At 39.3% G+C, this 24,757-nt stretch overlaps 1 protein-coding gene across 2 annotated transcripts in view; it reads left to right on the top strand.

Annotated features, from left to right (window-relative positions):
* shisa7b (shisa family member 7) overlaps positions 1 to 24,757 on the top strand; it is a 62,715-nt gene that overhangs the window by 34,485 nt on the left and 3,473 nt on the right. Inside the window, exons 2-8 of one of the 2 annotated variants that reach the window (XM_038302818.1) lie at positions 144 to 2,984; positions 4,131 to 4,373; positions 6,202 to 6,318; positions 8,665 to 8,810; positions 9,929 to 9,997; positions 14,987 to 15,223; positions 24,330 to 24,711. In XM_038302818.1, the coding sequence (XP_038158746.1) occupies positions 2,593 to 2,984; positions 4,131 to 4,373; positions 6,202 to 6,318; positions 8,665 to 8,810; positions 9,929 to 9,997; positions 14,987 to 15,223; positions 24,330 to 24,711 (1,586 nt within the window). In that variant the 5' untranslated portion in view covers positions 144 to 2,592. The remainder of the gene's footprint in view (positions 1 to 143; positions 2,985 to 4,130; positions 4,374 to 6,201; positions 6,319 to 8,664; positions 8,811 to 9,928; positions 9,998 to 14,986; positions 15,224 to 24,329; positions 24,712 to 24,757) is intronic. The other variant, XM_038302819.1, reaches the window with a different exon arrangement.

The raw sequence follows: 24,757 nt of genomic DNA on the forward strand, positions 1-24,757 counted from the left end.
ATCTGCTACTGATCTACAAACTGACCCATGTTGGATAAATTTTTCCACCATAGCAAACCTATTGAAAAGAAACACAAAATCTATATTCATCTCTGCGATAACTGTCTCATTTCTAACATAATGTATTTTTTCTTGTTTTGCAGCATGAAAACTGCTGAAGCTGCGGCCTACCCAGAGTGAACCGTCTGATCAGAACCATCTCATCGCATCTATTGGGGGAAATTTTCCCAACTTCCCTTCTTTCAAATCTCCCACTCCTGTTTCACATTTCCTTTTACTAATTGCTCATTTTTTTTCTTTTATTTTAATGGCCTGGATGAAGATTTCTGTTTTTTTTTCTTTATCTTCCTCTCTTTCTTTGCCAAAAAGACCAAAAGCAGATGCCAAACTGACTGTGTTGAAAGAGAAAGCAAAAAAAAACATCTAATGGAAAAACTTTTCTCTACATAATCAAGTATTTAGTCAAACCAGCCTCAGCTCCTGATTTATTTACCAACATAAACCTTTAAGTCATCCTCCCTTTACAACCTCTGACATCATATTTATTTGCTTCTGACTGCGCAGTGTTCGCTTCTCTTAGTGCTAAAACTGCGTGATTTCTCCTGCCAAGACCATAATCAGTGCATTATTGGTTCAAAGTGCTTTATAAACCCAGTGACAGAGGAAGCGTGTGTTGAGCAGCGATAATTCTCTGACTCCGTCTGAAGATTTTATTTTTAATCAGAACTGCGTTTTGACAGACGTTTAACACGAGCCACGTTTGACCAGATAAATCCACGACCGCCATCATCATCGCCGCTGCTGCTATCTGAGAAGCTTAGACGTACACTGTCCTCTCAGTCTGCGCTGTGAAACACTTTGCCTATCTCCTTCTTCCAGTTGCTTACATCAGAGAGGCCTCTCAGCCATTGTCGTCTTGTTTCTTCCATATGTTGAGCTCGATTAGCGACGTTTAAGCCCCCTTTATCAAGTCCCAGTGAGCTCTTGACTACTCTCCTGTTTACTTTAGGAAAATAATGCAATTTAAAACCTTTCACTCTACTCGTCTTTCTAGATAAAAGAAAAACAATTTTTTAAGCAAAAAAAAAAAAAGAGCCAAACCTGAAGCCATACTGAAGAACACCAGCCATACAGATAACTTTAACATTTGCAAAACTCCTCACAGCATTTTAGCTTTTCGTTTTATAACAAAGTGATCTTCGTCATCTTGGTGCACGCAGACACACGTTCAGGAAATCCATGAGGAAACTGTTGGTTCCTCCGTTGGGATGAAAGAGGAGCCTCTGTGATTCGTGTTTTTTTCTAAGGCATTTTTTCTAGTCTGCGGCTTTGAATCGTGGCAGCCACGGTGACCACGTCTAGTTCCCCTTCTACGTGGCGTGTTCCTATGCATTGACGGATGAATCCAGACAGTTTCATGTCTGTTCTGTGGGCAGAACCTCGCTGCCCTGCTAGAACCGGGCCCAAGCCCTCCTTTGTTCTCTTCTGTTGGGCCAAGCTAAACTCAGAGCAGAGACACTCGCGCAAAGGAACTGAACGCACATAGATCTGCGGTTTTTTTTTTTCTGTTTCTTCGGTCCCTCTAAGTGGTCACCTGCTTCCATTCTGAACGATTAGACATGTCAGTTTAACGGACTGATCTGCTTCTTCCAGAACGTCTTTCCTGAAAGTCTTGAAGCTGCTTAATGCTGTTCCTTTACCTTATTTTCATTTAGCACCATCAGAGCTCACTGCTTTTTAAATCCCGTGTTTAGACCAAACCTCTAAGCATACACACCTTTACTGAACCTCATTCTCCAAGTTCTTTAGTAGAGCTTACTATGGAGATTGAAAGAGTGATGTAGAAAACCCACAAACTGAAGAAGCTTGTGCCAAATTCGATCTCTGAAGCTGCCACCACTGTTGTTTACAGACTCACAGCCTGAAGCTACATTGTTTTCTTTCCGTGTCTGATTAGTATATTTTCGTTGGATAACAGAAGTGCCAAACTCTCGGAAGAACAGATCCAGCATCATTTGGTTGGAGCGATTTGAAGTTTACATACGACGCTAAATGTTTACAGTCCACTGTTTCCATAGCAGCTTCTTACGTGCCAAACAGAGCTTCTAGAAGCGGCGTCCTCGTCGGTCATTCTGTTCAGAGTTTACAGTTTTCCTCAAACTCTTTTTTGTTTACAGTAAACGTGTAAATACTGCCACTCTGAAACAGTCTGAGTTTTGGCCAAGAGGAAGAAAATGCCACTCTGAGAGCTGAGGGACTCGAACTGATTATCCAGACCCCAGTGCCAATGACAAAGTGGCATTGTGTTGTTAACGTTGACTGGTTACAGGGCCTACACCCCTGATGAACCTCAATGTTTACACAAGCTGCTATTGGATCGGTTTGTTTGCATAGAAATGTTTACATTCTGATGAACGAGTAAAATGCCAAACACATTCATGGATCAGCTGCTGAACGGCACCCCGACGCTGTGCATCTGAACTGAAAAATTGTTCATCTTAAAGGTTTTAACACTTTAGAGGGCTGCCATCTTGGAGTTGGACTCTGATTTTTTTTTTCTGAATCCCGACTGAAGAACCTAAACCCAGAACAATGAAACCCACGCTGTCAAAAAGGAGGATTTCCTCCTGTGTCATCCTGCTGCTTCTACTCTGCCTCCCCGTTTTCCCCCTAACAATTACCGTGAAGCGACGAGGTGGCGACGGCGACCAAAGTACGCTCGATAGCACCAAAGGGTCCGCTGGTAAAACGAGCAGCACCTTGTTCCTTTTGACGGGCTACAAGGCCGCACCCTCTGGAGGATCCGAAGGGGCACTGAAAGCAGCCGAGATGGAGGACGATGATGATCCGCCTGCGGTGGCTGAACTCCCTCCGAAGCCCCTCCCACAGAGGATGTACCCACGGGACGTGACGGAGAACCCACTGAGGCCTCCGCTCAGTGGGGCCCAGGTGGCACCCCCACTGGTGGAGGGGGAAGTTTGCAGGTACAAACGTCCTGTGGTGTAGTTATTTTAATTGATGTCAAATTTGATATCATTGCACATTGAAAAACATATCAAACACATGTAAATTAATAGACAAAAATAAAACTGTTGAAAGGTCTAAAATAATTAGTTAGTCCTATTAGGGTTTGTTAACCATCATCTCAGAGTGAAGCTGATGAACAATTTGAAGCATCCAAATAAAGTCCAGTGACCTCTAAGCTCTAATTTGAACCTATTTCCCTGAGTATTCTCAAAGGAAAGGAGATCACATAGTTAGGTTGGCCCACACATAGTCATGTCCTTTTGAAGAAATAACCGTTAATTTATAATTAATTATATCTATATCTCTGCTAAGGAGGTTATGTTTGTATGTTAGCAGGAAAACTTGAAAAGTTATGAATGAATCATAAACATTCTGGCATTTTGTCTTTCAGCCAGCTGGCCAACAGTGCAAAGATGCACAAGAAATTGTACTTTTTAAAAATTCAACTCAATGTAGTTCAATTATATAGCTCCAGTTCACAACACATCAGCTCAAGGCACTTTAATCCACCCAGATCACCCAGTCAGATTCGTTCACAGTAGAAAAAACAGCTGCATTGACTCGGCAGCAATCCCTCACACTGAGAAATTAGAGCCAATAAAGCTTAATCCTAAAACAGTAGGGATTGAAAATGCAGAAAAATCTAATCTAAAAAACATTTTATTTGTTTTATTGTTTAAATTTATTGTTTTTTATTGAAACAGTGAAGAAAACTGTTTAAAACAGGCCATGTTTGCAGCAGTGACGCTTGGAGCGACTCCAGCTTCCTCCTTCGGCCTTTAATGTGTTCATCTCACTGAATGCCATAAAATAGAAGAACATCATGATTCTCCTGCAGCTCTCATCTTGATCCCACCAAAGCTCATATGCTGCACTGAGAGGCGTCTCGCTGTTGCTGAGCAACACATAATCAGCTCTAAATCAGTTGTCTGTTGGCAGGCCACACACTGCGACCACATTCAGGCAGCCAGAAGCAGAGAAAGAGGGAAGAAGACCATCACAGAGATAAAGAATTCATTAGCTTCAACTTCTTGTCTCTTCTTCATTTTTTTTCTTCAGGATTTCTGTTAATTGAATCTTATGATCTCAAACTTTTTCCCCAGGGGCTACTTCGACGTCATGGGGCACTTTGACAATACATTCAACTGCTCCAAGGATACGTACGTCTACTGCTGCGGTACCTGCCATTACCGGTTCTGCTGCGAGCACCGGAGGAACCGACTGGACCAGGAAACCTGCACCAACTACAATTCCCCACAGTGGGCCGACCCGCAGGTCCCCGTCACTGTTTCCTCTGGCAACAAGCACGACCCCGACTTTGAGACTCTGCAGCAGCAGAGCAGCAGGTCAGGGTTGGAACATGTTTGCCAACTGGAACCAAAATATATATATATATATATTATTAATTAGTTTAGATCACTGATATATTTTTGTAATCTTCTTAGACCCTCAATAACTTTATAAAGATTTGCACAATAGATTAATTTCAGGACTGCAGACAGGTGCCAAAATGTCCAGGAAAACCCAGACAGGTACCCTGTAGTTGATCATCATCTACTGTATGCTACTCTTTAGGCTAACAGTATGGAGTGAATTTTGTTCCATAATTGTTACAAGCACATTCTGTTAGTAGAAATTAAAAGAATTGCATGACATTTTTAAAAATGTCATGATAAAACAAAGTTTTCAGGGTAACTTTCGTTTTTTTTGTTTAGGTTTTTTCTTTTTCAATTTTGTATTTCCTATAATAAAATTTTTAATTTTATATTTAACCCTTTATAGGGAAAGTTACTGTTTTTCATCACTTGCATACCACTAACAAATGGAGTCCCCCCATCCCTCAGTGAGGTCTAGAAGCACAAGATCTATATCCAGCCATTCAGCAAAGATACTGCTACTTGGCTGTACATCTTATTTTGGTATTTGACCAATTAGACGTGACCTTGAATTATATATTACCTACACTAGAAAAATTATCTAGAAAGAAGTAAAAATTTCTTAAATTAAGTCTATTTACCCTTGAGTTGAATTGGTAAATTAGTACGTTTACTCTTAAAATAAGATAGTTCGACAATATGCACTCGAAATAAGACAATCCATACTTATTCTAAATCTAAATTGTCTTGTTCCATTTGCAAAATGTCTCTTTTATCGCCTCAATTCAAGAACAAATGCACTTACCCACTATTACACTGATAAAAGTCTTTCCCATCAAAATATCAATTCTTTTTTGTAACATAAAAAAAAGAATTGATAAATAACTCCCACTATAAGAACTGATTAGAAAGCCTGCCTTACTGAACATCAAATACAAACAAATAACATGTTTATCAGTGTAAGGTATAGAAATGTAAGAAATGGCCTTCAGAATAACAGTTACAGACAGTGGGATGGTGTGTGAAACATTTGAATGAAAATATCTGTTAGAGCTTTTAGAGCTGATTGCTCTAAAACAGAAGCAAAAGGCTTTAGTGATTCAGTCACTGGTGGAGAAACTGTAATGTCCGGCAACTGCTGAGGTAATCTCCAGAGAAACAGACAAACTGTAGAGGATCTCCAGAGAAACAGAATATGTTGATGTGTCAGACTGACTTTAGGATTCAAATGAACCCTGGTGGTCTTACCAAACACCTGTCTGGGTAGGGAGGTGTACGCTTTACCTCATGGGGAGGGATGGAGCTCCCACTAACAAAGAGGATCTAGTACTGAGCCAAAGTCACATTCAACACTGCGGAAACAATCTCCCTTATTCCAATCCAAAATATTAGCTCTGTTAAACTTGATCTAGTCCAGGTAAGCATGTCTAAAGTACTTTACAACCTGTTTGGATAAAGCTTGAATACTTAATATTTTTAGCTATTAAGTGGCTCCGTCATATAGCCTCTGCTGTCCATTGTAATAACATATAAATGTAACATCTTTATCCTCTGACAGCTGATGTCAAAAGTTTAACATCCCCTCTTTATGTGTCATATTTTAATAGTAGGCTGGCCCAGATTCTTGTTTTGTATGAAATCAGTGATTTAAAGTGTTTAGCTGAGCCGTTTGTGTTGCTGCTTCGTTGAAGCTGCTTCTTTAACGCACAGAGTTCAGAACATTAAACTAAAAGCAACACTTTTTCTCTCTGTGTCTCTGTTTACTTTTCTGAGTGACTTCCTGTTTGTTTGTCCCCAGCACTGGTTATGTGATCGGAGGGGTCATCTCCTTCACGCTGGTGGTGGCTGTGGGTGTCAGGGTCGCCTTCAGCAAGGTGGCGCGTCGACCACGCAACAGAGAGGTCAACATGCCCAGGTGAGTCTGTCCCCGTAAAGAGTTGCCTCAAAGTTTGTTTGGGGACTTTTTCTAGTCAAAATAAAAAAAAAAAAAAAAATGATGGATTACAATTTTCAGCCCGTGTTCTGGACTGAATTTGTTTTCCAGCACCCACCGCTTTTAGAACAGAGTGGGTGATTTGTGGTAGTAATTACTGAGGCGATGGATCAGGGAATTGTTGTTTACTACGATCACATTTCATTTAATTAAAGTTTGCCCTAAAGGAAAGTTAACAATGAGGAAGAAATGGCTATAACTGACGACAGGAAAAAACCCACTCTGTTTATTATGCTGTTGATTTACATAAACATAAGCTTCACTTGCAGCAGTCAGCAGGTTTCCTCTTCATGCTCTTATAGTTTCTTTTTTTTTCTGAACAATGATTTTTAAGCTTTATTTTTCCTCTAGCAGCTTGTTTAGGTGTCTGAGCTCCTTCAGACAGGACTGATGCTCCTAAATTATCTTATACAAAGAATATTACCTTAGAATGATAAAACTTGGTGTTTCTTTTTTTTTGTATATCTTTGCTGTAACATTTTATAATAATTTTTACTCTTTAATATTACATATAATATCCTGTTCCAATTTATGACTTAGAGGAACTTCAAACTGCTGTTCCACAAAGCCACATTGCAGGGTTATCTAAAGTAACCCTTGGTACCTTCTCCAAACTAAACAGTTCTCTAGAACGGAGGAGAAAAAGGGCAGATGTCACACCAGGGGTCTCACCCTGTCAGCCCTTCAGAACTGTAGTTTTCTACACATTTACATTTAAGACTCGCAGGAAAAACGGTCCGAAGGCTCCTTGACTAGCTGTGTTTCCATTCATCCTAAAATTGTAATTACGAAAACACAGCGGGGAAAAAAAAAAGTGTGTTTTTGATTAAAGTATTTGCACTTGGATTTCGTTAAGTTTGGCACTAATCAAATGAGAGTAGAGAGCAGAGAAGAGCAACAGGAAAACACTTTAATTCACTTCCCGATTAACATGATCAACTACCAGATTTTACGACTTGCAAAAAAGGTGAAGAAGACATCAGGAGGCAGTAATTATTATGAACAAACTTATTTGCCTGTGATTTTAATTGCAATTCAAATTTATTGGGGAAAAAGCAATTGTGAAATTGGGTTGTTTTTTTATAATATCAAGAAGGTTTGCACACATTTATAACGAAAACACCTCAAATGCAAAAAAATATCCCAACATGATACTTGATTTTTCAAGAGGATAGGTTGCTAAAAAACGATATTTGGAAAGAATGTTATTGCTTTGCCCTGCCTATTATATACTCCATTGTTGGTTTAATGACAGCATCAATAAATGTTAGTATATTTACAAAAATATATATTTCATGTGGTTCTTTTGAGTAGTTTTGAGTAGTTTAGTAATGATAAAAACACATTGTTTAACTACCTGGTTTTTCAAAATAAGTGTTTTTAAGAGCAACATTAGTGTTTGTAGCGACTCGCTGTCGCAATTACAATTTTATAAAGAATATATATATATATAGCACAAAAAAATCAAAATAACATATTAATATTAATATATTAACATATAGTTCATATCAGCAATTCAATAATTCTCTACCAAAGAGATCTCAGACAAATTCACACACAGTCCATCCTGGGGCTCCAAGGAACCCAGGAGGCGTCCATCACTGCTCTTTAGGCCAAATTTAGCTTAGCCAGTTACAGCAGTGATAGGCTGGGGAAAAAAAACATCCCCTAAAAATGTAAATACAAAAGCTTTAAAAGTATTACTTGACCAAACTAACAGAGTTACTGTCCAACACTGATGACTACAACTACCAAGAAAATCTCCAAATTCTTGGAGAGGAGCGGCTGGAAAGGCCTGATTAAATCCAACAATGCTTGCCGTACCATAGCAAATTAAAGAGCCACAGAACTAAAGACATAACATTTCAGTTAATAAACACCAATTAGGTTAAAGACTGTGGGATTGGCGGAGTGGATTAGTCAAATTGTGCATGGGAATAACACATATCACTGCTGGTTAAACGAGAAACATTTATTTTAAACAAAGACGAAATTCATTTCCTTACATTTAGGGCTATATTTATATTTGAATTCCAAACTAGTAATTGAGAGGTAACATTAACGTCACATATGAAAGAGGGCAGCTGCTGTAATGTAGTCTAAAAAAACAGAAAACAAACACATCCTTTTTTTTTTTACTTTTTTTATATTAATAAATGAAACAGCTTGAAATAAGGCAATTAAATAGAAAAAGAAGCATATGTTAAATGATGGCCTCTCTTCACCTCTCCCTGCTCTGATCTTCTCATCTTTCCTCTGCTGTGTCAGATCCCTGGTGGACATTTTACGTCACCAATCGAGCCCCGGGCAACAGGGAGAGAGGAACAACGCCGCCATGCTGACCACCACCACGTCTGACGGGCGCACATCCAAAAACCTCTACACCCCGGTCCTGCAAATGAAAGACAACCGCAGTAAGTGACAAAGCGGTTCGAGTCAAGCCGAACGTATTCACACCTTTCTGGAGGTGAAAACGCAAAGCAGCGGTGTCATATTCAGGTTACACAAGCCTTGGAGTCAGGCCTGCTCGCCGTGTCCCTGCTGACAGGGAGGCTCATTATCACTGCTGCTCTCCTGCTTCTAAGATCTCACTTCAAACTCAGCTGCAGTCACACAATTTGCACTTGAGGTGGAAACGATTTTGCTAGGGCTTATATGCCGTTTGACAGGAAAATAAAATAAAAATAATTTCATTTCAAGACTAAACAACACAAGTGATTTTGAATTAAAGTGGCAGTTGGGTAATAAGATAAGTTAAAAAGTTCCTTTTACTACCTAAAAATATGAACTTCATTCCCAAAACCTCGTAAATAACCATAAATATTTTTGTTGCATCAAGTTTTTATTTATTGTTTTAAAGAATTATAATAAAAAACAAACAGCTATTTTGCAAAAGACTTTAAATAAGATAAAAATTTGCTACAAAATAGACATGTTAATATTTTTGCTTGAATCTTTTTTCTCTTAAAGCTCTTATTTGCTGTAAAGATTAAAACATGAAAATCATCAGAATACTCTGTGTTGTGAGTTTGACATATTGACCATGCATTCTTACCAGTTTTTAAAGGAAATGCACAGATTTTAGAATTAGGTAAACTTCACCAGGTTGGTGATTTTGTTTTCTGGTGGGAATCAGTGGAGGTGAACTAAGCTCACAATGAAAACACATTTTCTTCTTTTCTTCTTCTGCTGATTTTCTTTCCTTCTCTCCAGGATTTGGTTTGTTCTCCAGAAAACACTTGTTCACATTAGCTCTGTATCTTTTATCTCTGAAGCTAAACAGCCTATAAGTCATTTTGTTTGTATATTCTGCTGATTTAGCAGTTTGATGCGATTCAGTGAAACATTGTGACCAATGAAACGGACAGAAATCGAATTCCTGGAGGGAAACCTGTTTTCGTCTTCCTGTCCATTTCTCTCTCTGCTGCTGTCCCTTCTCTGTCTCTCTGCTGACACAAATGCTTACGCGACACACGTCTCTGTGTCTCTGGAGGTGTCGTCCATCAGTTTGTTGGCTTTCCTCTCTTTGCAGCGGGGAACTTCCACCACCCTTTTAACCAGCAGGGGTCTGCTTCCAGCCCCAAACACTCTGCTACCATCGGTAAGCCTCGTGGTTAGCAGCACGAGTCCAGCCCGGGCGTTGGCGAGCTGCCTGCCGGACCCCCGGCTCCCCACCTCCCTGTCCGTCTGTCTTTGTCGGTGTTCGGCCTGTCGGAACGCTTTCTGAAACCAGCTGCGCCAGTCTCAACACTGTGTGTGTCTGTAGCTTCTGTGTGGAAGCTGTGTTGAAATTGGCCGGTTGTTCATCAGAGCCTGAGCTTAAAGTCTGTCTGCCCCCCTTCCTCCCGTCACACAGCACCACAAGCCTGCTTGTTCCTCTATTTTATCCCTCTGTGTCACAGTGACATGCGAGTGCGCTTACAGCTGAGGCCGGACGAGAGAGAAGGTCCCGCTGTGAGCGGATCGGCTCTCTAACCCCAGTCCGTTTTCCCAGGCTTTGCATCAAGAAAACAAAAAGCAATGCTAGTCATTTATCTAAAAACAGGTTTATCTATGTTCCATCCATGAAGTGCAGCAAACCTCCCCTGAATGTAAAGTAATGCCGATGAAGGTTCTGCAGGATGTGGTTACCATGGAGATCTGATGATAACGAGATCAGAGTGATTTCCACTGAACTTTTTAAGTTTTAGAGAGTTATTCTGAGCATCTACACCTACATGCGTTTCCTCTGGAATGAATTACACAAGAAGACAGCTGCAGTGATTAGAAGCACCTCAGAGTCCAGATGTTTCATCAAGTGTTTGTAGATTGAGGTTTCAGGACAGCTTTATTTGTTCTCCATGCTTTAATTTAGGCTAATGGATTACAGGAAGGGATGCTGAGATTAAGAGAAAAATCTTTCAGAGATGTTCACATTCCTGATTTTAGCTCATTAATGTCCTGTAATGATCGGCGGCCATGTTTGGTTCCGGAGCTTTTAAACTTTTATTGAACCTTTTCTCCTGTTTCTCCCATTTTCCACCACATGTGCTCTACTCTCTTTTTTCTGCTTAATGGCTTCATGTTTATGTTCCCATTTTAACTGACACATTTTTACTGAACCTTTTCCCTATTTCAATTAATTGTATGATGTGATTTGACCTAAAGGCAATGGCCTTGATTGACGTTTTAATTACAAATTCGCCATTAGGCAACCTGTGAGGAATGTCAAACCTGGTAAGACCGTTCACGAAGTTAAAACTTTAATGATTGAAGTATTATTTTTCTAACTTAAATTACAGTTAAGGTAATTAAAGGTAATTACATAACTCACTTTCAAAAATTAGCTTTTAATTAAGTTATCCCTTATAGGCGGTGATCTTTATATAAAATGCAACTAATTCCAAGCTTTAACACATATTTGTAAAGTAATCAAGTTTAATATTATAACACTTAGGACCTGATCTTTAGACGTTTTGCATCCTTAAATAGGTGCAGATGTGTTTGCACGCACATACGAGATCCTGAAAGAAGCTGCATAGTGATTTGCTTTTGCAAACAGTGTGCAAACCATTGTTTTATGCGTGCCTTCAGCAATATGCACATCACATTCTAATGACTAAACACAAATTTATGGAGAATAAACAACTGTAAACATGCACAGATATCCACAGCAGATCAGAAATTGTACTGCTGCTTTTTTTTGGTACTTCTAATATATATCGTTTTGGCAATATACCGATTTAATCCGATTTAATCTCGACATTGCAGTATATAGTGATATCGCAATGTATCTTGACACAAGTATCGTGACAGATATCGCAACACCCATGCAAATACTCACCCCTTTCTTTTTTTTTTTTTTAAGTGTCCTGTCTGGCAATATGGCAATAAGAATAGTTTTCTTGATGCCAAAAAGAGCCCAACAGATTTTGCTTTCACAAGTGGAGCAGTATGGCAATTGCCATACTGCTCCACTTGTTTCATGCATATAAATTGCTTTATTATAGTTATGCAGGGAGTTTTACAGTTTATATGGACACTGCAATGTAAATAGTGCAGAAAAACAGAAGAAGAAAAGGAAAAAAGAAAAGAAAAGATGAAAGAAAGAAGAGATAGAAAGGAGACAATGACAAAACATTTTCAGTCTGCTTCATCACCTGTAACGAGATGAAAAAAGAACAGCACAACTGAAAGACATGGTACGAGACATACAATAAAGCAACACCTTGAAACTATCGCTAAAGTAATATTATTAAGTCTGACATGTACTCTGTGTTACCTGTAGATATGAATGTGGGGTTTCCCACTCACCCCTTTCTAAAAGTCAGGTGGAAACTGCCCTTCTTGCAACAAAGGAGGAGGATAGAAGGAGACTCTGTGAGCATGTAAACATATCTGGAACATAAAAAATAACGATAGGATATCTGTTAAGAATTGTGAGTGTTTCTCTGTTATGATTAGACATGTTGACACAAAAAGTCATGGTGTCCCTCTGAGGTAATTGATGAAAAAGCCCCATATTCAACCTCTGAATCCTCTAATGTCCTTTTGGAATAGTTGCTTAAAAATATGTCTTGCCATTGTACCATTGTACGAGATCGCTCTCCTTTTTTGCACATGTTTTGATAGTTAACCCTAAAACAGGGATCCTGATCCCGTTCATCTTTATTGGAACTATGAGAGTTAAAAAGGAGGCTGGGTGGATGTGAGTTCAGTGACACTCTTTCTTACAGTGTAAAATCATCACATAATTGAACATCTCTGAGAACATCTCCATTCGGATTCTCTTCACATTGATTATGCTCACCAGTCAATTCCAGGTGTTTGCTTGTAGATAAACTCAGGGCTTTATGTTCAGTTGTTGATGCTCTGTGTGTGTTTTTCTAACTGCCTTCATCGCTTCAAGCTGTTAAAGCAAAACTATCTCAGAACTAGCATTGCTTTTTTCCCCCCACTGTGTGTGTATGTGTTAAAAGTACAGAGGTCGATGTGGTGTGTGTTCCCTGGGTGGCACTTAACAGAGACATCATTGGCCATTACAGCCCATTACTGTCAATGGTCAATGACCAGTATATGTCCTGCAGTTATCTTAACAAGATGGCAGCCCATAACCGCTCCCACCCTGGATGAACTCTTCTGGTGTCTGTGCTGAAGACAGGAAACAGTAAATGGCCACAGTTACACAACCTTTAATTGTTGCTCTGGATTCTTAGCCGCTCTCACTCACAGAGGCGGAGCTGCTCTTTGTTTGCTTTCATAGACGTAACATTTCTGATGATCATGACTAAACAGCTCCTTTCTGATCCACATGTGGAGCCCCTGCTGAGTGCACCCACATGCTGGCTCATTTACAGCTCTGTCTCTCTGCATTTTGCAGCATTTATCAGTGTGTATGTATACCCTATGATGTAACTGATATCAGTATACATGTTGCAAAGCAGGTGTCTGTGCCCCCCCCCCTCCCTCCCTTGCTAACAGTATATAAAGAAAAACAATCACATCTGTGTTCTGATCCATGTGCTGCTTTTGCACTTTGCATATATGTGACTGTATGTGCGCTGAGATTCCTCCACAATTTTTCCGTGTTTTTTCTGTATTTATATGTGGCTGATATGTTGGTGTTCCAGCCTTAGATGAACAACACTGGGTTGTATTTATAGATGGTCGCCATGGAGCTAAGAGACACTTCCTGTGTTCACTGATAGTTACCCAGCTTGTTGATTCTTCCTTTGTTCAGCCTTTTTCTTTCCTTTTTGCATTGTCTAAATTTTTTTTTCTTTACTCCCGTTCACTTCCTCCTGTTTTCTTTTCTTTACCTTTAAAACATATTATTTGCCCTCACCTTCTCCCTTTAGACGTCGCCTTTTCCGTTTGATCAGTTGGAAATTTGATCACGTTACAACCAGTGAATTTTATTGGGCTTTTATGAAAGACAAACACAAAGTAGTAATTGTGAAGGAGAAAGATGATGTGAGTTTCATAAAATAAAGTATGCTGTGTATTTGTTTTCCTCCCTGTTGAGGTGAATGATTCAGAGCCAATTTTGGCTGCGGTTGCAGCTGCAGGTCTGAGGTATGTGTGGAAAATCTTTGCATGAGTTTAGATTGAAGTTGTACATTTGTTTATTTATTGTTGGATGGAGAACAGAGGATTTTTCCATAGATAATCATAATCAATCGTCTGGACTTTGACTTGGGCCATTCTGAACATGAATGTTAGCTGTTTCTGGTATTTCCCAGTCGGTAGCTTGAGCGTCTTTGTTCTCATATTTGCTGCGTCTCTTACATGGTTTCTGATCAACTATAAAAAATATTTCCTACTTGCTTCTTTTTAGTAAGGACTGGCTTGCCTAACTTGTCTGCTGAGAGCTGATTGGCTGATTAAACAACAAACCATGAGGCATTGATATTTTATAGGATTAAAGTACATTATAGCCCTCCTAAAATGAGTGTTTTCCCCTCTGCTTCATAGTTAGACAGTAATTCAATTCAGTTTATTTATATAGTGCTAATTCACAACACATATAATCTCAAGGCACTTAACAGAGATAATTCGACTAGGTCATACAGTGAAATTGATTCAAAGCATTCTTTCTAAGGAAAACCAGTTGATTGCATCAACTCATTGACTCGAAGGCAATCCCTCACACTAAGCATGCTTGTAGCGACAGTGGAGAGGAAAAACTCCCTTTTAACAGGAAGAAACCTCCAGCAGAACCAGGCTCAGGGTGAGCGGCCATCTGCAGATGCCGACTGGGGTTCAAGGAGACAGAAGTAGACACACAGAAAGAAGCAGAGATACAAAAAGCAACTGTAAAAGGCGGCCCTGTCCAGGAAACAAACTGCCAGAAAGGCGAGCTCTGAGGCAGCTCCCATGTCAGAGGATGAATAGAGAACATCTGTGTTTCTCTTATCTAAAAACCCAATAAAAGACTCAGGAGTTTGTGTTTGTAACATAATTACTTCCAATGGTTTTACTTTTTTAGGATCTACCTTCCTTTTTATTTTTTCTCCTTCTGTTACCAACATCTTTCATGTTTTTTTTATTCACATCCAGTCCCTCCATTTTTAATTTCTAATTCGCTGCATTTTTCTTCCTCAATCCTCAGAGCGTGGACCCCGTATGAACAACACCTCCCAGCTGCCGTCTGGAGCTACCCTGATTTCAGGAAGCGGTAAAGGCACAGGAGGGGTTGGCGTCGGTGGCATCCTAAGCGGGAGCATGAGGCACAACAGCAGCCACCCGTCTTTCTCCCACTCCTTCCACAACCTGGCCCAGCTGCCGCCGTCCTACGAAGCGGCCATGAAACCTGAGCTCAGCCGCTACAGCTCCCTGAAAAAACTGGGTAAGGCTCCGCTGATTTTATTGAGGCTCACAGATCATCAGAAAAATCGCACATGTAACCAAGGGTCAAATACCTTAAGGCAGCATTTTATCCTTTTTTCTTTAAGACTCTTTAAAACGCCAACTGTTTGCAGTGAATATTGCTCAGAGCCATAAGCTGCATGTCCTTGTTCACCTGACATGTTCCATCACCTCCTCCACAGACATAAAGCTGCATCATTCCAGTTAGTCCTACCAGTTAACATATGCCGACAGACTTAAAACCTGTTTGTTTCAGCACCATCTGTTGCCCCAAATGTGGAAAATGTTTATATTAGGAGTGTCAGGATCTTTTTTCACATGTTCCGGTCCAAGACATTAGAAAATAGAGCGTTTATTTCCTGATATGGAGGCTTAGTGTTAAAATGAAATGAAAACTACTTTTTTTCCATAGAATGTCAGCTTTCTCTCGGCAATGATGATCTTTAAAATGTAAAATCTTTTCTTTTCCCCCCAGTCAGTTTCTGTGAGATAATAAGCTGTTTCAGTGCAGCCTTAACTAGAGCAGGAGAGGAGCTGTCATTTTTCTAATCATACTTTAGTTCTCAACATCTATTACCAAATAAAACGGGTTTGAAAACAACAGAGTTCCTCTGTTTTTTGGAAATTTCTTCATAATTTTTTGTTTGAATATGAAGTAAAGAAAGAGTAAATATAAAACGTTTTTAGTTTGATAAGGAAAAAAATGATATTTTGATCTGTCTGAAAGTATAATTACGTCCTAAATATAACAATTAGTCCAATTTGATTCACTGCACATTTGGTTCAGTATTAATGGTGACACTCATACCTGCTCACTCTCTGACCTGTTCTGCAGAATAAAGAAATCAATTAAACTGAACCTGTATGACAAGACGAAGTAGGCAAAAATACCTTAAAAAGCAATGGATTCTGACCTGATTTAAACATTGTGTAACAAAACAACGCACTGGTGTGTCATTAGTGCTGTCAATCGATTAATTTTTTTTATCGCGATTAATCGCATCAATGTCTAAGTTAATTCGCGATTAATCGCATTTTAATCACACATTTTTTTTCTGATTGAAAATCATTTAAATACTCTCGATGACATACAAAAAATACATACAGGCAAGGTTTGTGCCAATGTTCTTTTTTTTAAATGAAAACAGGTCACAGACACTGATTTATGCCATAGAAACATATGGCAAGAAGATGGGGAGGCATGTAGCAAAAAATAACAAATATGTAGCCAAAAAAAAGGCCCTGAAAACAGGCTGATGTAAAAGACAGTCTTTACAATTAATACAGTCTTTTGAACAAAGACAAGCATTTTACCCTACTGCTATAAAATGTAGTAGAGTTAACATTAGATGTCAATTAACCAAGGTAATAATAAACAATTTTCAATCAATACATCAAAATCAATAGACCGACATCACTAGATGGAGGTAGTCTATGCTCTAGAAAGTTACTTTTCAGCCTCTTAACAAAAATGAGAACACACACACACACACACACACACCCACCCACACACACACACACACACACACACACACGATACTGACCTGTGGCGTACACAGACAGCAAGAGTGCCGTAGCAGATTCCATTTCACCTCAGTAATCAGTTTTCTCAGCGTATTTCAGGTTGCTACTAGTTACCAGACACTCAACTTGTTTGTTGGTGGTGGGGCTTAAAGAAAAGGCACTAGCGTCACCCAGTGTATGAGCGTCTTTTTTCCTTGAGGAGCTCCGCTCTCGAAGCCTATGGAAAATGCATAGACTGGGGGAAAATAGCCCCGCCTTCCCGCAGGCTGCAGCGGGATGTACTTGGAAAATTGTACCATAAAACCACATAGCGTTAATCTCACGTTAAAAAAATTATCGCCATTAAAATGGCCTCGCGTTAACGCGATAATAACGCGATAATTTTGACAGCACTAATATATATATATATATATATATATATATATATATATATATAGATATAGATACATACTGTATATATCTATATATATATATATAGAGAGAGAGAGAGACAGACAGACAGAGACATATAGATATATATAGGTATATTGATATATAGATATATGTATCAATATAGATATCTATATCTATATATATATAGATATATATATTCATAATCAATTAATATTATTTTTTTTCTTCAAATAAGTGCATTTGTTCTTGAATTGAGGTGGTAAGTGAAACACTTAAATACTTTGGCATTGTCTCATTTCAAGTGCATATTATCTAATTTTCTTATTTTAAGAATAATAAAATAAAAATTAAAATTATAATTCCATTTGCAAATCATCTTATTTACCTACGGAAATTAATTGTAAATACACTTAATTTTAGAAATGCCTAATTTCTAAATCGTTTTTGCAGTGCATCTAGTGCTTTGGGATTAATATGTACCATCATGAGAGCTATCCTCCACAAATGATAACCGGCGCTCTCTGGGACTCCGATACGTATTGGTATAAACCTTTAAGTGTCTGGCCAGGGGAGGCACAGCTCTGGGTTTTGGGGGTGATTAATTTTTCATAGAAGAAAAGTTTGCAGGTTTTCTTTTCTATCCTTGATAAAAGAAATTTGCATTTTATAAAAAGTGTTTAGTTTTTACTTGTTTTTAACTCGGTCTGCTATAAAAAATGATTCAGAAATATTGTAGTAGAGATATTTATATGCAGAGTACGCTGTCAAAGTGCTAGGCCAACAATGACTTTTACCTGTTGGTGAAGATTTATCATTATTCTGTCCATTCAGGAAATCCTCTGTGGATAAAACTAAAAGTTGTTTCCCTGGTTCATAAACCTGCTGCTTTTATTCTGAACATCACAAGGTTTCATGTGTGATTATTAAGTCTCTCTGTCTGCATGTTTTGAACATCCCTTAAACGTTTCCCTCTTGTTGCAAACATTTATTCAGACAAAGCTCAGATATTTTAATATGCAGGTCATTTTAATCTTTTTTCCTCCTCCATGACAGAAAACAATTAGAGGCATTGAAGTTATTTGCAATATCCTTCCTTTGATGCAATGATGGAATTTAGAGATTTAAGCATCTGGATCTGGAATACTCAAGTACTCTAAGTTGTCTTGTTCTGCAATATCAAGACATTACCTTGAATAGTACATTTACTTTTGATAATAGTGGCCAACGCAACAAACACTGATTTTTATTTATTTATTTTTGCTTTACTGGTGCTCTCTGTCACTCTAAATTCTGTTGTGTTCTGTGATTTTTTAATTTTTTTTTTACTTAAAATAAATGAAAGATTAAAAAAAAAGTATTTGAGGTGTTGGGTTCTGTTGGGGGGTTAAAGATACCTTACCCTTATGTACGCCTTTTTCCCCCCTCATTATTCTCTCTGTTGAAGGATTAGTGACAAAAAGTGCAAAGTCGCAGAATCACCTCCTAGAATTCAGACAGGCAGAAATGTATACGACGGTTGTTCTGAGATTTTGTTTCTTTTAGACATGCAGAGGATTTGAATGCGGGAGCAGAAATGTCAAAATCAGTCAGACTGACCGTAATGCTGAGTTTAACCTGTCAGAGAAAGGGGAAAAGAGCTATGTGGGCGCTTTTGCTTCATTTTTTGCTTGCTGGTATAATGTTCTGCATTATTTGGCAGGACTGGGGGCAGATCTGTACTATAAATTTTCTGTTTTATAGATGCAAAACAGGTTATATAAAAGTCCCATTTACCTTGGGTCAGCAGCTGTGTTTATCATCCTGATAAAAAATCTGCTGCATTTATTGTGGATCATTTGAGGGAGATTTGTGTGGAGAAGTGACAGAAAGCTTGACTGAAAGTGGTAAAGAAAAGCAGCAGCATAAAGCGGACGACAGGGAGTGGCAGAGATGAGCAGGATAGGAGTGGATGAACGAGTGAATTTAAAGAGAAGGATTGATCGAAAGACAGAGAGGAATGTTAAAGGAGCTGACAGGATGAATAACGATCCGGCATGAAGGTAGAAGATAAAGGAGGATGCTGATGCAGAGGTCAAGGGAGCCAGTCGGGGAAAAAGCAGAGTGAAAGAAGGCACTTGTGGAAAGAGATAAGGGGGGTGCAGGTCTGCAGAGGCTTGGCTGCTTTCAATGAGGAGGAAATGATTTTCCAGGCAGTGACTGCTGCCTTTACTTCACTCACTCTGTGATGGCTGAGGACTGCGGGGGGAGGGGAGGTTCTCTGCAGACCAGCGGAGGATGTGTGCAACCATCTTGGCTCTGCATGGAGGGAAAACTGTCAGGCAGAATCCATACGAGGCGCTTTATTATTTCAAATTAATCAAAAGGAGAAAATCTCGTATAGATACGGCAGTTCAGTAAGGTAAAAGATCTCTTCTGTGTCAAGCAGCAGAAGACCTGACTCTTGGCTAAATAATACAGAAAGAATAAGATTCCTGTCATGCATTTTTCCTGCTGTTCACATTAATTCAAAAAATATTTATTTTGGATCCCGAAATCCCAAATTAATCCCAACAAGCAGAGATCTCAATCAGGAGAGGTATGAGAATTTGAATGAGGACTTAAAGTCACAGGGAATTCTGGCTTAAACATGTATATAAATGTAATCTTTATCAGATGATATTGTCCCAAAAGGTAGAACATTTCTATAGAAAAAAACCTTGTCTTAAAATCTGTGGGGGATTTTTTTTGTTTTATGCAGGCCAGATAGTTATAGGTCAGCTTGCACACCTAAATTCGGCCAATCATATGTCAACGATCATCTGTCAATCAAATGTTTTCGAACATAGCATCTTGATTCATATGTCATAGCTAATATACGCAACTGTCGAAATAAGAAATAAGTATAATTTACTTTCCCATTGAGTTCCGTCCCAGTGTTCACGGGGATGGACGTCTGTGTCTTCGGCAGGCGTAGAGCTAACAGAACTGGCAGCGTTGCGAGGCAAGGGCTCAAACTTGTACGGCTGTAAGCCTTCTACACCAAACAAAGCTTCTGCCGCCCTTGCGTCCTCTTCCACAACAACTTCGGCTCCACTTTCCTCCTCTAAATAAAAAATGTATGATGTAGGAGACTCATCCACGACCTCTGATACAAAACTCTCCTGCTCTTGCATGTTTCCGCTGTCCATAGTGTTCCTTGACAGCGTCGTTTCTAAGTCACCAATTTAGTGCTACTTGGTCCCAATGGAATTTCCATTTGGGAACCTACTAGCACTAAGTTGCTAACTGGTTAGCAAGATGCTTCAGAGACACCGGCCACAAACAAATTTGCTTGCAATGACCAATCACATTTACTTTATTCACTCATGTAAAGTCGGACACCAATCGGGAGAATTCGGAAATGCAACCGTTGGAACAGTCGCTTCCCTACGACTTTAATTCTAAAAGCTGCTAACCTGTACTTATATAGCACTTTTTCAAGTCAGGAGACTTGACCAAAGTGCTTTACACTACATTCAGTCATTCACCCATTCACTCACACAGTCACACACTGATTGCGGATAGCTACATTGTAACCACAGCTGCCCTGGGGCTCACTGACAGAAGCGGGACTGCCGTACACTGGCGCCACCGGGCCCTCTGACCACCATCAGAAGACAATGCAGGTGAAGTGTCTTGCCCAAGGACACAACGACAATGAAACATTGAACCGTCAATCCTTCGATTTCAGGGCAAACTCCTACATCCGACGCCACTGTTGGGTTGTTTCTCATGGGGGGGGTATGCTGGTTTATGCTGAAGTTGCTGTCTCTTTTCTGATGACTGCTGATGAAGCTCTGTAGAGGTTGGATCAAATTGTGACTTCAGGTCATTAAACCTGCATATGAACAGGTAAAGTTATATTGGTGATATTTCAGTGCTGGGGTTAGTCACGTGGACTTGATTTACCCTTAAATATCTCTCACTAAATTTAAACTATATTTGTTTACAGCTGTTTTTGTTTTTCATTATAACTAACCACAAAAATTGCACCTCACGCTCCACTCGGACTGTAAATGACACAAAATTGTCAAATTATTCCAACCTGGCTTTTGAGGGGCAATTTTACCGTTTGATTTTCTAAGAGCCTTTATTTTGGGATATTGAGGCCCTTACATTGTCGTGTCACAGCTAAAAATATTGATAGAGGTCGTTAATATGAAGGTATTTAAAAAGATTACGGATGTCATGAATGGACTACTTTTTGGAATAGTACTACAAATAAAAACAAAGTCATACAAACGCAATGAACGGCTGACATTCTCCATATTATTAAGGTGTGTAGATTAGCATGTGTCACATGAAATAAAGACTAAATGTGAAAAAATTAAGTATTTATGTAAAGCTCTGTGAGGTAGGCTCTGTCTATGAGTCCTGTCACACAAAGGATTGTGGGAAACCATAAAGCGCCTGCTTCCTCCTTATTTACTGCCATAACTATTTAGATTGCAGTTTTTATCGCGATTGCAGATGCACTTCTGCAGTGGCTTAAGTGTCCTCACCGATTAGAGGTATTTGGGTTGAGCCCATATGAATATCAAGCTCCTGCTTCACTTTTATCCACTTTTTCCCTAAATCTAATTTCCCTTTTTTTTAAACAAAATGGCTCCAGTCTAACAATTCTGAATGAAACTCAGATATCTGAACCCCTACTCAGCTATTCAGCCCTGGCAGAATGGGGCTCACAATAAGCCTGGTGCTGGAGGTTTCCTCCTGTAAAAATGGGAGTTTTCCTCTCCACTGTCACTGCATGCATGCTCTGTGTGAGGAATTGTTGCAAAGTCAATGACTGCACATGATCAGCTGACTGGATGATCGGATTGAATTGTCTCTGTAAAGTGCCAGGAGAGGATATGCATTGAATTGGCGCTATAGAAATAAACCTAATTCCAATGCAAAACGATTTTAGATGGTTTCATTTATGAGCTCTTTCGGATTTCCTTAAGAAGCGTTCATACTGTAAAGTTCTTGAGTTTTAATACCCACATTTGCATCCATTTATACATCTACAGAAGTTTAAGTAAATGCCTTATCTTTGTCCAAATGTTCCAAAGCAGCCGATCTGTCCATACAGCTTAATGTTTTGTTATTGTATTATTATTATACTTTCTATTTTATAAGTGATTATAAATAGCTTTTTTTTTGTACTATTGGACATGAGAATGGATTGAGGATAAATATTTATTTGATCTATACACTTGGCTGCCCCAACAACTCTTTTACTATTTGAATTAAAGCATTATTTAAAAGAAAATAAATAAAAACATACCTTCATAAAACAGTTTCTATGAAGCAAATGTATCAAGGCGGTAGTGAAATGTCAGTATGACACAGAGCGAAGGAGAAAATGCTCTCTCAGCCGCTGCTGAATGAAACCTGCTGCTTTTGATGTGCTTCCCTGCAGAAATGCCATCGATAAAGGCTTCTTTGTCTGCAGCCAGGCAGAAAAAAAAATACAACAAAAACCTTGAGATAATTTGGCCTTAAACAAAGCCATGGTGGAGAAAAGAGGGAGGACAAGGTGAGGACATGAGCTCAGTGAGAATAAAAAGGGAAATGAGGAAAATGAGAGGTTGATAGAAAACATCTAGATTTGGCGGAAATTAAGGGAAGATGGAGAACAGTGAAGGAAGAAGAAGAAATGGAAAGGAAGAGACCTGAGAAGGAGAGAGGAAAAAAAGACAAGAGGGGCGGAAGAGGTAGAGAGGTGGCTGGTTAAAGGTCAGGTTTTAAATTGGCTCATGGGGAGCTGCTTCCATGGAAATACTTTGAAGATTAAAGCAGACTGAGGCTATGGAGCAGAAAGCACATAAATGCCGTTTCTTTCAAAATTAATGAACACTTTCTTCTCTGTTGTCCTACTTCATCCAGTCTCTGTTACTTTGGGTTTTTCCCACATCTTCCTTTCTCATGTTTTATGCTTTTATTGTCTTCCCTTCTGTTTCCCCATCTTAATTTCTGCTCTTAATGTTTACCCTTTGTTTAAATTTCCACTTTTTGTATTTCCTGTCAGGTTGTCCTTTCTTGCACACTGAATAAATTATTTGAAAGAAAACTTCATTTTAGCTGCTTTTCTCACAGTAGGCTGGCTGGATGTTAAACACACATTTCAGACCATATTTCAAATTAAACTAATCTGACCTGAGTAAATGCAGAAAGTCATTTTTTTTCAGTCATTAATGATTAAAGCAATCCAAACCAACCTGAAAATATAATTGCTCTCTAAGCCTAATTACTGCCGTGCCACTTTTGGCAAGAATAACTATGATGAAGCATTTGAGATAACTGGCAAGGGGCCTTTTTGTATGTCGATGGGAAGGAGTGTTGGCCGACATTGAAATGTTATTTAAGACAGCAGAAATTCGTTGTTCCATCAGTTACAATGAACCCTTCAGCATCAGACACAGAAAAGCAGCTACAATCACTATTTTTTGATGTGATATTAAGGGTAATTTTAATTAAAGATGAATCAGCAAACACCTTTCAGAAAGTTTTAGTCATGTCTTACTAGTCAAGAGAATACTTTCCCAGAAATCTCAGAGACCATCAGGATGTTTCTGTTTATTTGATTGAAGATCACTTTGTTCCTGTTAATCAGCGGTGGTTTTCTTCGTCATAAAGGTCTTCAGGGATTACTAGTTTTGATCATGACTATGGACCTTAACTGTAGCCTGCAGCACTTAAGATGTTCAGAATTACTGAGCCCTCTCTGAGTAATTCTGATGGGTTGTCCACTTCCATGTTTAATGTTTCTTTCTATTTATGGTTTTAAAGCTTTAAAAATTACCTTTTAATTCAGACTGATGGCTGTTAATGACTTTGTTTCTGAGAAGTTCTTAAAGGTATAGTTGAGGATTTTTGCAAATTTTTGTAAAGACCTGCACTCTTCACTTAAAAAAAAAAAAATGCACATGCACAACCCTGTACCTGAGAGGGAATACCTATTATACGCGTGCAGGAGCGTGCACAAGCCTATTTCTCCTCATGCATGCTCTGTTTAAATCCTCCCCCCAGGAGTTTGACACATGTTGTAAAGCAATTCTATTCAGCTGGTCTATATTCAGAAGATAGTTAACTAATCTGATTAGCTTATCTTATTGTGTATTCCTTTTTATATTTTAAAAATCACTCTTTTCTTTTTTGTGAAACAGAGAAAGAGCTTGACGAATACTCGGGTTATTACACCTCCAAACGACGTTCCAACAACGCCCCGCCCTCCTTCCACTCCTCACAGCACCACCTGCCCTGGGGGGGTGACTATACACTGGGATCCAAGGGCACTCTGCCGCTCCACGGCTCCCGCCCACATCTCCACATCCCGGCTTCCACACCAAACCCCTACCCACTCCCCTCCCAGACGCCGTACACCAGCTCCACCTTCGATAGGCCGCCTCGCCGCGTTCGCTCCCAGGACCAGCTGCTGGCCCTCGGGGAGGGTAACACCCTGTCCCGCTTGTCCAAGAACCAGCAGCACCAGTACTACAAAGCCATGATGAGTACCAGCAGGAGCTCCACATCACAGACACTCCGCAGGTTAGTCCAGAGCCATGACATCAAGAAAAATTAGTTATGACTAGCA

This window comes from Cyprinodon tularosa, unplaced genomic scaffold (assembly GCF_016077235.1).
Source record: "Cyprinodon tularosa strain WSP-4 unplaced genomic scaffold, ASM1607723v1 ctg5, whole genome shotgun sequence".
Lineage (NCBI taxonomy): Eukaryota > Metazoa > Chordata > Actinopteri > Cyprinodontiformes > Cyprinodontidae > Cyprinodon > Cyprinodon tularosa.